This window comes from Haplochromis burtoni, unplaced genomic scaffold (genome assembly GCF_018398535.1).
Source record: "Haplochromis burtoni strain Fernald_Lab_line unplaced genomic scaffold, NCSU_Asbu1 Contig_1227, whole genome shotgun sequence".
Classification (NCBI taxonomy): domain Eukaryota; kingdom Metazoa; phylum Chordata; class Actinopteri; order Cichliformes; family Cichlidae; genus Haplochromis; species Haplochromis burtoni.
The window spans coordinates 47,577-62,191 of record NW_024583588.1 but is presented as its reverse complement, the minus strand read 5'-3'; the positions used below and the strand labels follow the sequence as shown (position 1 = coordinate 62,191).

General features: G+C 42.1%; 2 protein-coding genes across 2 annotated transcripts; one reads left to right on the top strand and one right to left on the bottom strand.

Moving 5' to 3' along the window:
• Window positions 1–1,133: 1,133 nt before the first annotated feature.
• On the bottom strand, window positions 1,134–6,353 carry LOC121813173 (transmembrane emp24 domain-containing protein 6-like). The gene is made up of 4 exons (XM_042216733.1): window positions 3,995–6,353; window positions 3,644–3,770; window positions 1,713–1,888; window positions 1,134–1,476 (listed from the first exon to the last, which is right to left on the bottom strand). Exons 1-4 carry the CDS (start codon window positions 4,418–4,420, stop codon window positions 1,243–1,245), a joined length of 963 nt encoding a protein of 320 aa, XP_042072667.1. The 5' UTR covers window positions 4,421–6,353; the 3' UTR covers window positions 1,134–1,242.
• A 2,317-nt stretch (window positions 6,354–8,670) lies between these two features.
• Window positions 8,671–13,822, top strand: LOC102303346 (transmembrane emp24 domain-containing protein 6). Its single transcript, XM_005952149.2, has 4 exons — window positions 8,671–10,968; window positions 11,193–11,319; window positions 13,068–13,243; window positions 13,480–13,822. The coding sequence occupies exons 1-4, from the start codon at window positions 10,543–10,545 to the stop codon at window positions 13,711–13,713; spliced, it is 963 nt and encodes a 320-aa protein (XP_005952211.1). The 5' UTR covers window positions 8,671–10,542; the 3' UTR covers window positions 13,714–13,822.
• Window positions 13,823–14,615: the final 793 nt, after the last annotated feature.

The window sequence follows — 14,615 nt, the reverse complement described above, 5'->3', positions numbered from 1 at the left end:
AGGCCTCAGAGGGGACTGGAGGCAGGTCCCAGGCTGTGCAGATACTAATGAGAAGTGAAAGGCTTGAAAAGGCGAGATGGGTGGGGCATGGAAACAATAATGAACAGGTTATAGTGCCTGTTATAGGTTATAGGGCAGGCGACATATATAGACATAGGAGAGGAAGTGACGTGTATGGAGGTGTGGTCCCACTCCTGAAATTCAGATCAATTATAACTGCAGTGTTCAGTCTGGGTCATTATTATGTATAAAGTCTGAAGTCACCCATAAATGCTGGATCTGGTAACATTTTAACAGGAAACCACAATTCCAGGTTCTACCAGCACACTTTATCAACAAAGTGACATTAACCACTGATTTCTGGACTTTACAGTTTTTCAAACCTCAACCTTGAAATTTTGTTTTGTTAACATTTAAAGACTAACCACCCCTGCATTTTTAAAACATGCGGTCAGTTTTATTATACTTGGCTTCTAGTCTACTTCCTTAAGCAACATCTGCCTCTAGATGAACTTGTTCTGCTCCTCTGTCTTTCCCATCATATTTTTTGTGTTCTGGTGGTGGATGTTCATGTGAAACATGGTTTAACATCTTTTATTTTACATTTTTAATAATAATGCCAGTGCATGTAAGCTAAAAGCTCAGGCTTCAGACTGCTCGAAACACTCAAATTTGCAGTTTATTTGGTCCTTGGAGTTTAATGTCATACAGAGCAGATGTGAACACAGAAGCCCCATAACCTACTGGCAACACAGTCTGCTCATATTGTGTCACAAAGGCCCAGAGACCTGTAGGAAACCATTGAACCACCAATCATTCCCAACCCGTTGTAAGTGCTTGGTGATTAGCTGCTATTGCCCCGTCATGCTGGCCTAGAGACCGGTCCTTAACCCCTCGCCAACCGCCCATTGCTATGCCAACGTGTAGATTCTGCAAACAGCTGATGAATGATTTCTGGAGAGTACTGGTAGCTATCAGTATAATATGTTTACATATTTTTAAAACCACCATCACATATATGTTATTGTTTTTATTTGTTATCAAACTGTATCAATGCAGTATGTTGTGAAAAAAAACGTGTTAAGATAACTGATCGAGTCTGTTTGGAAAAGCATCACAAAGTCTCAACATGATTATTTCTAATATTTATTCATTCAAAGAGAAAGAACCATCACTGCTTTTCCATTTGTTCGTGTCTGCCTTTCCTCCACAAAACATCCAGACATTTTTATTTTTAGTCTATCAGCATCGAGGCTTCTCGCCCTCTGTGCCGGTATTGTTGACAAAGAGGCTTTTGAGGAAGAGTAGCTGCAGGTACCCAGAGGTGACGATGAGGAGGCTGAGGGCCATCGACCACCAGGTGATGTACTTTGAGTTGGACTGCAGCAGGAAGTAGTCTACGCTCTTTCTCATCCGACTGAAGCCGTAGTGCCGGAACATGTGAAAGACGTAGGTCTCCACTTTGTGGGTCGTAGTCTGACACAGCAGAACAGACGCAGGTATAAAAATCTGTTTATTCACTTTTGATGTATCAAACTCCAACAATCCCGCCTCTGCTACCAGTTACTGTTTTTAATTCATTTTGTGAAACACTTTGAACTTAAGTGTGAAGTTTAAATACATTTGACTTGTTTTGGCTCACCAACTGCTGTCAGTACTGCCACAGACACCACAACACTATAACAACTATAACAGCAGGTAGCTATGTGTACCTCGATGACGCTCAGTGTGTTGTTCAGCTCTTTGCTGATCTCCTCCTTCTTCTTCTTCTCCTCCTCCTCGCTCTTTGAGGGATCTTGGTAGGTGTCATAGTAAACACCAAAGCTGAGGGAAATCTGCATCGAGCCGAAACGGTTGTGGAAGTTGCTGAAGCACATCTGATAGAAACCTGGAAGTAGACAAGTCAAGATGTTTTTCTTTTTTTTTCCATATAGCACAGTTAAAAGTAACACAGCAAACACAAAATGTTTTCCAGTTAAAGCAAACGTATTACGTATCACAGAATCCTGTGAAAATTGAGTTTATCCTTAATGTTTCCATAGGAATTAAAATCAGTTGTATTTGATTGGTGTATGCAACGGCAGATGTGAGAACCTTTGCAAATGCAGACGTTTTTGCAGTTTGCTGGTCTGCAGCATTCAGTTGTGTGTTAACACAATACTACAATCATCTCAGGAGTGGATGTTCCAGCAAATTCAACCTAAGACCATCCAAATGCTCAGAAAAACTGCAAAACCCCAAGAATTCTCATTCTCAGACTCTACAGGCCTCATGTTAAATGTTAAAGTTCATGAGAGTACAAATAGAAACAGACTGAACAAGTGTGACTTGTTTGGAAGGGTTACCAGGAGGAAGCCTCTTCTCTTTAACTGAACATTGCAGCAACGCTCAGGTTCCTTTGGACAGACAAAACCAAAGTGGACATGTTTGTCCATAAAGGAGAAAACGAAACACGTCAGACCAGCTGACAGCACTGTGGTGGAGGGATGATGATCTGGGCTCCGTGCAGTGACTCAGTAAACCATGAACTCCTCTGTATACAAATGTATTCTAGAGTCAGATGTGAGGCCATCAGCCACAGGACGATGATACAAAGAAGAGTGCCAAACCTCCAAAAGAAAAAGAATCAAAGTGGTGCAATGCTCCAGCCAGTCCAGACCTCAGCCTGACGGAGAAGCTGTGGTGGGACCTTCAGAGAACGGTGCTGAAACCGACTGAAGAGTTGAGTCTCAATGATGAGACTAATAACATCTACAGCAGCGGTCCCCAACCCCCGGGCCTCGGACCGGTACCGGGCTGCGAGAGTTGAGGCTCAGGTGTGAAATGTGTAGTTTTCAGGGTTTTTATCGGTTTTCAGCATCATTTTGTTATCGTTTTTATCGTTTACTCGGTTTTCCTGGGTCTTTTCACGTGTGTTATGAATAAATTTTCTTTTTTTTGGTACCGGTACTAGTTTTATTTTGTTGTATTTATCCGCGACACCTTAAAGGCCGGTCCGTGAAAATATTGTCGGGCATAAACCGGTCCATGGCGCAAAAAAGGTTGGAGACCGCTGATCTACAGGGTGCACGCACGAGGCATTGACGATGACGTGACCATGAGCAGAGACAAATAAATAATGAGAGGATGAGAAACAGGTGAAAACATGGCTGGAAGTAACTAAAGAAACAGGAAGTACACTCCACATAACGAGCACAGGACAAAAGACTATCATAATAAAACAGGAAACAGACACAGGAAAACTAAACACTAACAAAATGTCCAAACTTAAAACACTGGCACCACCCAGGCACCATTACAGAAAAACATGATGAAAATTAGAAGAGTTTATTGAACATTTCTGTAAAACTCCTGCAGGGTGAGATGCAGTGGGACGACCTGTATCATGAGAATAAAAGATGAAATCTCAAATGCTAATCTACCAGCTAACGCTAACAAGGTGTTTTTGTGTTTTAATAATTATTTTGCTGCTCACCTTTAAAACATGTATCTCTCTGACTTTATATCCTCTACGAGAGTTTGTGTTGTATCAACATTTAATGTTAAAGTGAATATCTAGACATAATTTCCTACAATCTGTTCATCGCATTCAGCTGAAGTGAAATAACAGCATGGAAGAGCTATCCATCAGACAGACAGCTACCTGATTCTGCAGCCTCAAAGTTGATCTGGCCCTTCGCATCATCAACAGTAGACAGCAACAGATCACTCGGAGTGTTGACGGTGACTGACAGGTGTCTGTCATGGCCGACTCCCATCACCCACTGGACCTACAAAACCAATACAGAGTTAAAAACCATACAGAGCGTCCACACACTGCAGGAATGAGCAGCAGCAGCTCTGTCAGTGTAAAATATCCTGTTTGATGTTACCACTGTGAGCTCTTTTCAACAGATGGTACCGATGCTGGTGTCCATGCTAATCTGACATTTGTGGGAAAACAGACTACATGTCAGGTGGCTTCACTTAGCTTGACACAGAGTTTTCTTCTTACCATGAAGTTCAAGTAAAATCTCTCTCCACGGTGAGCAAAGTGCCAGAAACACTCCAACCCAGCAGCAGGAAGCACTATAGCAAAGTCGTACTGGTCAGAACCCCAGAACAGCTCCTGGTCTGTGACGTCGGGGCGGGCGTTTGTCTGGGGAACCCCATGAGCTGAGCCCCAAAATAAAAAGCCCAGAAAGAAGCAGGGAATCCAGCACAGCATGTCTAAAACATGGAAGGGTGAGAGTAGAGTCTGTGCTGCAGTTAGATCAAAAATGATTAACCAGCCCTGAAATGTCTCCTCCTCTGCTGGGAAAACTGGACGGGCTGCACAGATGGAAGCACTGCTGATAGAGAGGAAAACCCTGCAGGAGGGAAACTCTCCAGGTGATCCAAACAAATGAACCTTGAAACTTCCACAGACAGATCCCGACATCCTGTGGAGGTTTGGACCACCGGTTCAGTAATATTTGACCATGTGGTGGATGTACATTTAGATTATTCTCATGGCCGTCATTCACATTTCAACATTTACATGAATCCATTGATCCACTGGTGAACAGGAAACAGCAGACATATGCCAACAGGAGAGTGGGTGTAGTGCTGAGAAGATGGTCTGATTGATGTTTTACATGATAAAACTTGTTTCCATTCTAGACAAAGATCATAAAGAGAATACAAACAGTATTGTTTAAATGATGGTTTCATTTATAAAGCGAAAAACTCTCCCCAAACCTGCCCTGTGTGCAAAAGTAACTGCCCCCTAAACCTGATCACTGGTTGTTCCACCCTCTGCAGCAGGAAGTGATCAGTGCTGAGCAGTTAAACATAATTAACTATCAATGAAATCATGTATGAATTATGATTCTGTGATTAACATACACTTCATATCACTTCTCATTTTCAAAATCATGTCGTTTAGCTTTGAAATGTCTGCATTTGTGAATAAAACATTTTCTTAGTAACAACATTTATTTAGATCCAACCATGCAAAATATGATTTTTGCCATTTTTCAAGTGGTCTTAAAGCTTTAATCAGGACTGTATCTGATATCACTTCAGTTTAATGTGAAAAAGCTGCATCAGTGTTTTGCTGGGATGCATCTGCTCCTCTGGCTTTCCTGTTAGCAGCGAGTGCATCGATGTCACAGAGGTTTTAGTGCAGCATAAACTCCAGCACATATTTTTGTCACTCTGGAGCACATTTCAGGAAAATAACAAGAAGTAAATGAAGGAAAGCGACAGAAGCAGACAGGATAAGACGAGCGTCGTATCTGAGACAATAACCAGGGCCGGACCGTTTCTGACAGCTGCATCATTTTTATTGTGCAACAACACGGCGGCAGAGGACGGTTTGATTTTGTCTTGGGAATAAATCACTACTGGAAATCACAGGACTCAGATCAACACACGTCTGCTCTCCAGAACCAGGACGACGTGCTGAGATCACGGTGGGCGACAAATGTTCATCAGCAGAACGATGAGACAGAAACACAGAAGAGCCGTTTGGAAAGGCAGGAGGTACAGTGCTAACAGGCTGCAAGAAATATAAATACAGACTCACGTCTGTCTCTATCAGTACTTATCATGCAAAAGATACGACACACATGTGTGCAAAGAAGTGTCCAGGTTCATCCTGACCATCAACCTTTCTGACTGAAGGGCATTTCTGCCAGCAGGACTTCAGATATAAGCAGTGACGTGAGCTATAAGACAATAACACTATCAGTCATGGTCTGGCAGTCCCAGAGCACAAAGCTCAGCAGGACATAAACAGTGTGGAGTCATCAACATCATCAACAGAAGGCAGAAGAGCTTTGAATGTCCTTCAAGAAGTCTGGAGAAGTGTTCCTGCAGGTCCTCACAGAGACGCCAGAGAGCTGCTCAGAGAGTTCAGAGAGAGCTGAAGGATGAAGGCCAGACCAAACATTCACGTTCAAGCTCGTTAGAACTGTAAAGACTAGATTTTTGCCTCATATTCTGTATTTTTAATGAATATTTGCACATTTCAGTGAATCGCTGCATCCGTTTCCAATTCTCCTGCAAAATGTAAAGAAACGAGTGAAACGAGGGCTCAAGACTTTTGCACAGTACCGACTATATTAAAGTAAAGCTGGATTCATTCTCATTTAAACACAGTGAAGGCGTTGCTGGTCCATTGGGTAATAAATCACAGAGCTTACAGTGATCACATGGTTTCAGACTCCATCACCTCCCAATCAACTTTAAACAGGTAAAGCATGTTTCACTTTGCATCACCTCAGTAAGACCATGTGAAAATGTAAACAAATCATCTTAGGTTTACTTAAAAATCCTTAAAAAACATTAATCCCATAAACATGAAGCTCTGACCTCCTACGTGGATCCTCAATCCTGACAGACAGTTCAATAAATCATTAAACACTAGAAATTAAATACTGTCAACTGAGTGTTGAAATAGAGTCTGGAACACACTTCCTAGTTGCCCTGCACAGTGCCTCAGGGCTCGATTGCTGATGTTGTCAGGGCCAAGATGATGAAAAGCTGTGGGAATTCTCTGAGGAGGTAGTAGGGACACAGGGAAATAGCCCTCATGGTGACTGTAGGGCACCAGCTGTCGTTTACATACAGACACACGCCACCGCCATGTTGCTTCCCGGTGCATTCATGGTCTCTGTGGATGAAGGCGTGGTGAAAAGTGTGTAGCTTTAATCCCCTCCTGGTCAGGGCCATGCAGAGATGTTTAAAGGGGCGGGTGCTCAAGTTAAAAAGGGGCACATTGAACCAGGCTGAATAACAGCAACACACATTCATCAAGAATCTAATATGGGATTGCATCATACTCACTGTTGTGAGGTGACGATAAGGCAAAACAAACATAGCCTATGTTTTACCTGATGGGGTAAAATGTTGCTGTTGAGGGGTTTCTGCTGCTCCCACTGCTGATAGTGCAGGAGGGCAGGGCTGCGTATCCACACTTAACAACTCTTGCACTTATTCTATAATAAAATGATGACAGAAAATGTAATGAAATATATTTGAAATAAAAATTTAATACAATTGGTTTCTTAATGTATGTTCTTTAAAATACAGTGTGTGTTTATTAAATATCATAATTATAACTAGAAAAATTTGCATTTCCTGCAAAAATGCTGTGTGGATGCTTTAAAGCTGAAGCTGTCTGCTGAAAACAGCTGAAGAAGCTGAAGTCATTATTTGAAAAGTAGTTGAACTTTTAAAAAAAATTACAGAAGCATAACAACTTAGAAAAAAGGTAATAACTTAGCAGAAACTCTCTTCTCACTGCTGAGGTCTGGGAAGCGCTTCCGCTCCCTTAAGGCCAAAACAGAGAGAATGAGGAGGAGCTTCTTCCCCCAGGCTATTCGGGCCCTGAACCAGGTGTAGGACGGGGTGAAATGCTTGTAGCTGTACAATGCCCGACCATTAAATGACAGAAAAAATGTTTTACAGTATTTACAATTTACAGGTTACTACAAAATTTACAAATTAACTTAGAAATTTACAGTAAAAAATGTGCAAATAGCAGAAAAGATTATAAGGATTATAAATTATAGGAAATGTGTGGTGGTGCGTGTGGTGATGTGATGTGTGTGGGAGAGTCCAGTCCTACACCTGGTTCAGGGCCCGAATAGCCTGGGGGAAGAAGCTCCTCCTCATTCTCTCTGTTTTGGCCTTAAGGGAGCGGAAGCGCTTCCCAGACCTCAAGCAGTGAGAAGAGAGTTTCTGCTAAGTTATTACCTTTTTTCTAAGTTGTTATGCTTCTGTAATTTTTTTTAAAAGTTCAACTACTTTTCAAATAATGACTTCAGCTTCTTCAGCTGTTTTCAGCAGACAGCTTCAGCTTTAAAGCATCCACACAGCATTTTTGCAGGAAATGCAAATTTTTCTAGTTTATTATGATATTTAATAAACACACACTGTGTTTTAAAGAACATACATTAAGAAACTGATTGTATTAAATTTTTATTTCAAATAAATTTCATTATATTTTTTGTCATCATTTTATTATAGATTAAGTGCAAGAGTTGTTAAGTGTGGATAACACAACCCTGCCCTCCAGCACCATCAGCAGCAGGAGCAGCAGAAACCCCTCAACAGCAACATTGTACCCATCAGGTAAAACATAGGCTACGTTTGCTTTGCCTTGTCGCCACCTCACAACAGTGATATAGTATGATGCGATCCCATATTAGATTCTTGATGAATGTGTGTTGTTGTTATTCAGCCTGGTTCAATGTGCCCCTTTTTAACTTTGAGCACCCGCCCCTTTAAACATCTCTGCATGGCCCTGACCAGGAGGGGATTAAAGCTACACACTTTTCACCACGCCTTCATCCACAGAGACCATGAATGCACCGGGAAGCAACATGGCGGTGGCGTGTGTCTGTATGTAAACGACAGCTGGTGCCCTACAGTCACCATGAGGGCTATTTCCCTGTGTCCCTACTACCTCCTCAGAGAATTCCCACAGCTTTTCATCATCTTGGCCCTGACAACATCAGCAATCGAGCCCTGAGGCACTGTGCAGGGCAACTAGGAAGTGTGTTCCAGACTCTATTTCAACACTCAGTTGACAGTATTTAATTTCTAGTGTTTAATGATTTATTGAACTGTCTGTCAGGATTGAGGATCCACGTAGGAGGTCAGAGCTTCATGTTTATGGGATTAATGTTTTTTAAGGATTTTTAAGTAAACCTAAGATGATTTGTTTACATTTTCACATGGTCTTACTGAGGTGATGCAAAGTGAAACATGCTTTACCTGTTTAAAGTTGATTGGGAGGTGATGGAGTCTGAAACCATGTGATCACTGTAAGCTCTGTGATTTATTACCCAATGGACCAGCAACGCCTTCACTGTGTTTAAATGAGAATGAATCCAGCTTTACTTTAATATAGTCGGTACTGTGCAAAAGTCTTGAGCCCTCGTTTCACTCGTTTCTTTACATTTTGCAGGAGAATTGGAAACGGATGCAGCGATTCACTGAAATGTGCAAATATTCATTAAAAATACAGAATATGAGGCAAAAATCTAGTCTTTACAGTTCTAACGAGCTTGAACGTGAATGTTTGGTCTGGCCTTCATCCTTCAGCTCTCTCTGAACTCTCTGAGCAGCTCTCTGGCGTCTCTGTGAGGACCTGCAGGAACACTTCTCCAGACTTCTTGAAGGACATTCAAAGCTCTTCTGCCTTCTGTTGATGATGTTGATGACTCCACACTGTTTATGTCCTGCTGAGCTTTGTGCTCTGGGACTGCCAGACCATGACTGATAGTGTTATTGTCTTATAGCTCACGTCACTGCTTATATCTGAAGTCCTGCTGGCAGAAATGCCCTTCAGTCAGAAAGGTTGATGGTCAGGATGAACCTGGACACTTCTTTGCACACATGTGTGTCGTATCTTTTGCATGATAAGTACTGATAGAGACAGACGTGAGTCTGTATTTATATTTCTTGCAGCCTGTTAGCACTGTACCTCCTGCCTTTCCAAACGGCTCTTCTGTGTTTCTGTCTCATCGTTCTGCTGATGAACATTTGTCGCCCACCGTGATCTCAGCACGTCGTCCTGGTTCTGGAGAGCAGACGTGTGTTGATCTGAGTCCTGTGATTTCCAGTAGTGATTTATTCCCAAGACAAAATCAAACCGTCCTCTGCCGCCGTGTTGTTGCACAATAAAAATGATGCAGCTGTCAGAAACGGTCCGGCCCTGGTTATTGTCTCAGATACGACGCTCGTCTTATCCTGTCTGCTTCTGTCGCTTTCCTTCATTTACTTCTTGTTATTTTCCTGAAATGTGCTCCAGAGTGACAAAAATATGTGCTGGAGTTTATGCTGCACTAAAACCTCTGTGACATCGATGCACTCGCTGCTAACAGGAAAGCCAGAGGAGCAGATGCATCCCAGCAAAACACTGATGCAGCTTTTTCACATTAAACTGAAGTGATATCAGATACAGTCCTGATTAAAGCTTTAAGACCACTTGAAAAATGGCAAAAATCATATTTTGCATGGTTGGATCTAAATAAATGTTGTTACTAAGAAAATGTTTTATTCACAAATGCAGACATTTCAAAGCTAAACGACATGATTTTGAAAATGAGAAGTGATATGAAGTGTATGTTAATCACAGAATCATAATTCATACATGATTTCATTGATAGTTAATTATGTTTAACTGCTCAGCACTGATCACTTCCTGCTGCAGAGGGTGGAACAACCAGTGATCAGGTTTAGGGGGCAGTTACTTTTGCACACAGGGCAGGTTTGGGGAGAGTTTTTCGCTTTATAAATGAAACCATCATTTAAACAATACTGTTTGTATTCTCTTTATGATCTTTGTCTAGAATGGAAACAAGTTTTATCATGTAAAACATCAATCAGACCATCTTCTCAGCACTACACCCACTCTCCTGTTGGCATATGTCTGCTGTTTCCTGTTCACCAGTGGATCAATGGATTCATGTAAATGTTGAAATGTGAATGACGGCCATGAGAATAATCTAAATGTACATCCACCACATGGTCAAATATTACTGAACCGGTGGTCCAAACCTCCACAGGATGTCGGGATCTGTCTGTGGAAGTTTCAAGGTTCATTTGTTTGGATCACCTGGAGAGTTTCCCTCCTGCAGGGTTTTCCTCTCTATCAGCAGTGCTTCCATCTGTGCAGCCCGTCCAGTTTTCCCAGCAGAGGAGGAGACATTTCAGGGCTGGTTAATCATTTTTGATCTAACTGCAGCACAGACTCTACTCTCACCCTTCCATGTTTTAGACATGCTGTGCTGGATTCCCTGCTTCTTTCTGGGCTTTTTATTTTGGGGCTCAGCTCATGGGGTTCCCCAGACAAACGCCCGCCCCGACGTCACAGACCAGGAGCTGTTCTGGGGTTCTGACCAGTACGACTTTGCTATAGTGCTTCCTGCTGCTGGGTTGGAGTGTTTCTGGCACTTTGCTCACCGTGGAGAGAGATTTTACTTGAACTTCATGGTAAGAAGAAAACTCTGTGTCAAGCTAAGTGAAGCCACCTGACATGTAGTCTGTTTTCCCACAAATGTCAGATTAGCATGGACACCAGCATCGGTACCATCTGTTGAAAAGAGCTCACGGTGGTAACATCAAACAGGATATTTTACACTGACAGAGCTGCTGCTGCTCGTTCCTGCAGTGTGTGGACGCTCTGTATGGTTTTTAACTCTGTATTGGTTTTGTAGGTCCAGTGGGTGATGGGAGTCGGCCATGACAGACACCTGTCTGTCACCGTCAACACTCCGAGTGATCTGTTGCTGTCTACTGTTGATGATGCGAAGGGCCAGATCAACTTTGAGGCTGCAGAATCAGGTAGCTGTCTGTCTGATGGATAGCTCTTCCATGCTGTTATTTCACTTCAGCTGAATGCGATGAACAGATTGTAGGAAATTATGTCTAGATATTCACTTTAACATTAAATGTTGATACAACACAAACTCTCGTAGAGGATATAAAGTCAGAGAGATACATGTTTTAAAGGTGAGCAGCCAAATAATTATTAAAACACAAAAACACCTTGTTAGCGTTAGGAATCATACCTGTTATTAATCTCTGTCTCTCATGATACAGGTCGTCCCACTGCATCTCACCCTGCAGGAGTTTTACAGAAATGTTCAATAAACTCTTCTAATTTTCATCATGTTTTTCTGTAATGGTGCCTGGGTGGTGCCAGTGTTTTAAGTTTGGACATTTTGTTAGTGTTTAGTTTTCCTGTGTCTGTTTCCTGTTTTATTATGATAGTCTTTTGTCCTGTGCTCGTTATGTGGAGTGTACTTCCTGTTTCTTTAGTTACTTCCAGCCATGTTTTCACCTGTTTCTCATCCTCTCATTATTTATTTGTCTCTGCTCATGGTCACGTCATCGTCAATGCCTCGTGCGTGCACCCTGTAGATCAGCGGTCTCCAACCTTTTTTGCGCCATGGACCGGTTTATGCCCGACAATATTTTCACGGACCGGCCTTTAAGGTGTCGCGGATAAATACAACAAAATAAAACTAGTACCGGTACCGAAAAAAAGAAAATTTATTCATAACACACGTGAAAAGACCCAGGAAAACCGAGTAAACGATAAAAACGATAACAAAATAACGCTGAAAACCGATAAAAACCCTGAAAACTACACATTTCACACCTGAGCCTCAACTCTCGCAGCCCGGTACCGGTCCGAGGCCCGGGGGTTGGGGACCGCTGCTGTAGATGTTATTAGTCTCATCATTGAGACTCAACTCTTCAGTCGGTTTCAGCACCGTTCTCTGAAGGTCCCACCACAGCTTCTCCGTCAGGCTGAGGTCTGGACTGGCTGGAGCATTGCACCACTTTGATTCTTTTTCTTTTGGAGGTTTGGCACTCTTCTTTGTATCATCGTCCTGTGGCTGATGGCCTCACATCTGACTCTAGAATACATTTGTATACAGAGGAGTTCATGGTTTACTGAGTCACTGCACGGAGCCCAGATCATCATCCCTCCACCACAGTGCTGTCAGCTGGTCTGACGTGTTTCGTTTTCTCCTTTATGGACAAACATGTCCACTTTGGTTTTGTCTGTCCAAAGGAACCTGAGCGTTGCTGCAATGTTCAGTTAAAGAGAAGAGGCTTCCTCCTGGTAACCCTTCCAAACAAGTCACACTTGTTCAGTCTGTTTCTATTTGTACTCTCATGAACTTTAACATTTAACATGAGGCCTGTAGAGTCTGAGAATGAGAATTCTTGGGGTTTTGCAGTTTTTCTGAGCGTTTGGATGGTCTTAGGTTGAATTTGCTGGAACATCCACTCCTGAGATGATTGTAGTATTGTGTTAACACACAACTGAATGCTGCAGACCAGCAAACTGCAAAAACGTCTGCATTTGCAAAGGTTCTCACATCTGCCGTTGGATACACCAATCAAATACAACTGATTTTAATTCCTATGGAAACATTAAGGATAAACTCAATTTTCACAGGATTCTGTGATACGTAATACGTTTGCTTTAACTGGAAAACATTTTGTGTTTGCTGTGTTACTTTTAACTGTGCTATATGGAAAAAAAAAGAAAAACATCTTGACTTGTCTACTTCCAGGTTTCTATCAGATGTGCTTCAGCAACTTCCACAACCGTTTCGGCTCGATGCAGATTTCCCTCAGCTTTGGTGTTTACTATGACACCTACCAAGATCCCTCAAAGAGCGAGGAGGAGGAGAAGAAGAAGAAGGAGGAGATCAGCAAAGAGCTGAACAACACACTGAGCGTCATCGAGGTACACATAGCTACCTGCTGTTATAGTTGTTATAGTGTTGTGGTGTCTGTGGCAGTACTGACAGCAGTTGGTGAGCCAAAACAAGTCAAATGTATTTAAACTTCACACTTAAGTTCAAAGTGTTTCACAAAATGAATTAAAAACAGTAACTGGTAGCAGAGGCGGGATTGTTGGAGTTTGATACATCAAAAGTGAATAAACAGATTTTTATACCTGCGTCTGTTCTGCTGTGTCAGACTACGACCCACAAAGTGGAGACCTACGTCTTTCACATGTTCCGGCACTACGGCTTCAGTCGGATGAGAAAGAGCGTAGACTACTTCCTGCTGCAGTCCAACTCAAAGTACATCACCTGGTGGTCGATGGCCCTCAGCCTCCTCATCGTCACCTCTGGGTACCTGCAGCTACTCTTCCTCAAAAGCCTCTTTGTCAACAATACCGGCACAGAGGGCGAGAAGCCTCGATGCTGATAGACTAAAAATAAAAATGTCTGGATGTTTTGTGGAGGAAAGGCAGACACGAACAAATGGAAAAGCAGTGATGGTTCTTTCTCTTTGAATGAATAAATATTAGAAATAATCATGTTGAGACTTTGTGATGCTTTTCCAAACAGACTCGATCAGTTATCTTAACACGTTTTTTTTCACAACATACTGCATTGATACAGTTTGATAACAAATAAAAACAATAACATATATGTGATGGTGGTTTTAAAAATATGTAAACATATTATACTGATAGCTACCAGTACTCTCCAGAAATCATTCATCAGCTGTTTGCAGAATCTACACGTTGGCATAGCAATGGGCGGTTGGCGAGGGGTTAAGGACCGGTCTCTAGGCCAGCATGACGGGGCAATAGCAGCTAATCACCAAGCACTTACAACGGGTTGGGAATGATTGGTGGTTCAATGGTTTCCTACAGGTCTCTGGGCCTTTGTGACACAATATGAGCAGACTGTGTTGCCAGTAGGTTATGGGGCTTCTGTGTTCACATCTGCTCTGTATGACATTAAACTCCAAGGACCAAATAAACTGCAAATTTGAGTGTTTCGAGCAGTCTGAAGCCTGAGCTTTTAGCTTACATGCACTGGCATTATTATTAAAAATGTAAAATAAAAGATGTTAAACCATGTTTCACATGAACATCCACCACCAGAACACAAAAAATATGATGGGAAAGACAGAGGAGCAGAACAAGTTCATCTAGAGGCAGATGTTGCTTAAGGAAGTAGACTAGAAGCCAAGTATAATAAAACTGACCGCATGTTTTAAAAATGCAGGGGTGGTTAGTCTTTAAATGTTAACAAAACAAAATTTCAAGGTTGAGGTTTGAAAAACTGTAAAGTCCAGAAATCAGTGGTTAATGTCAC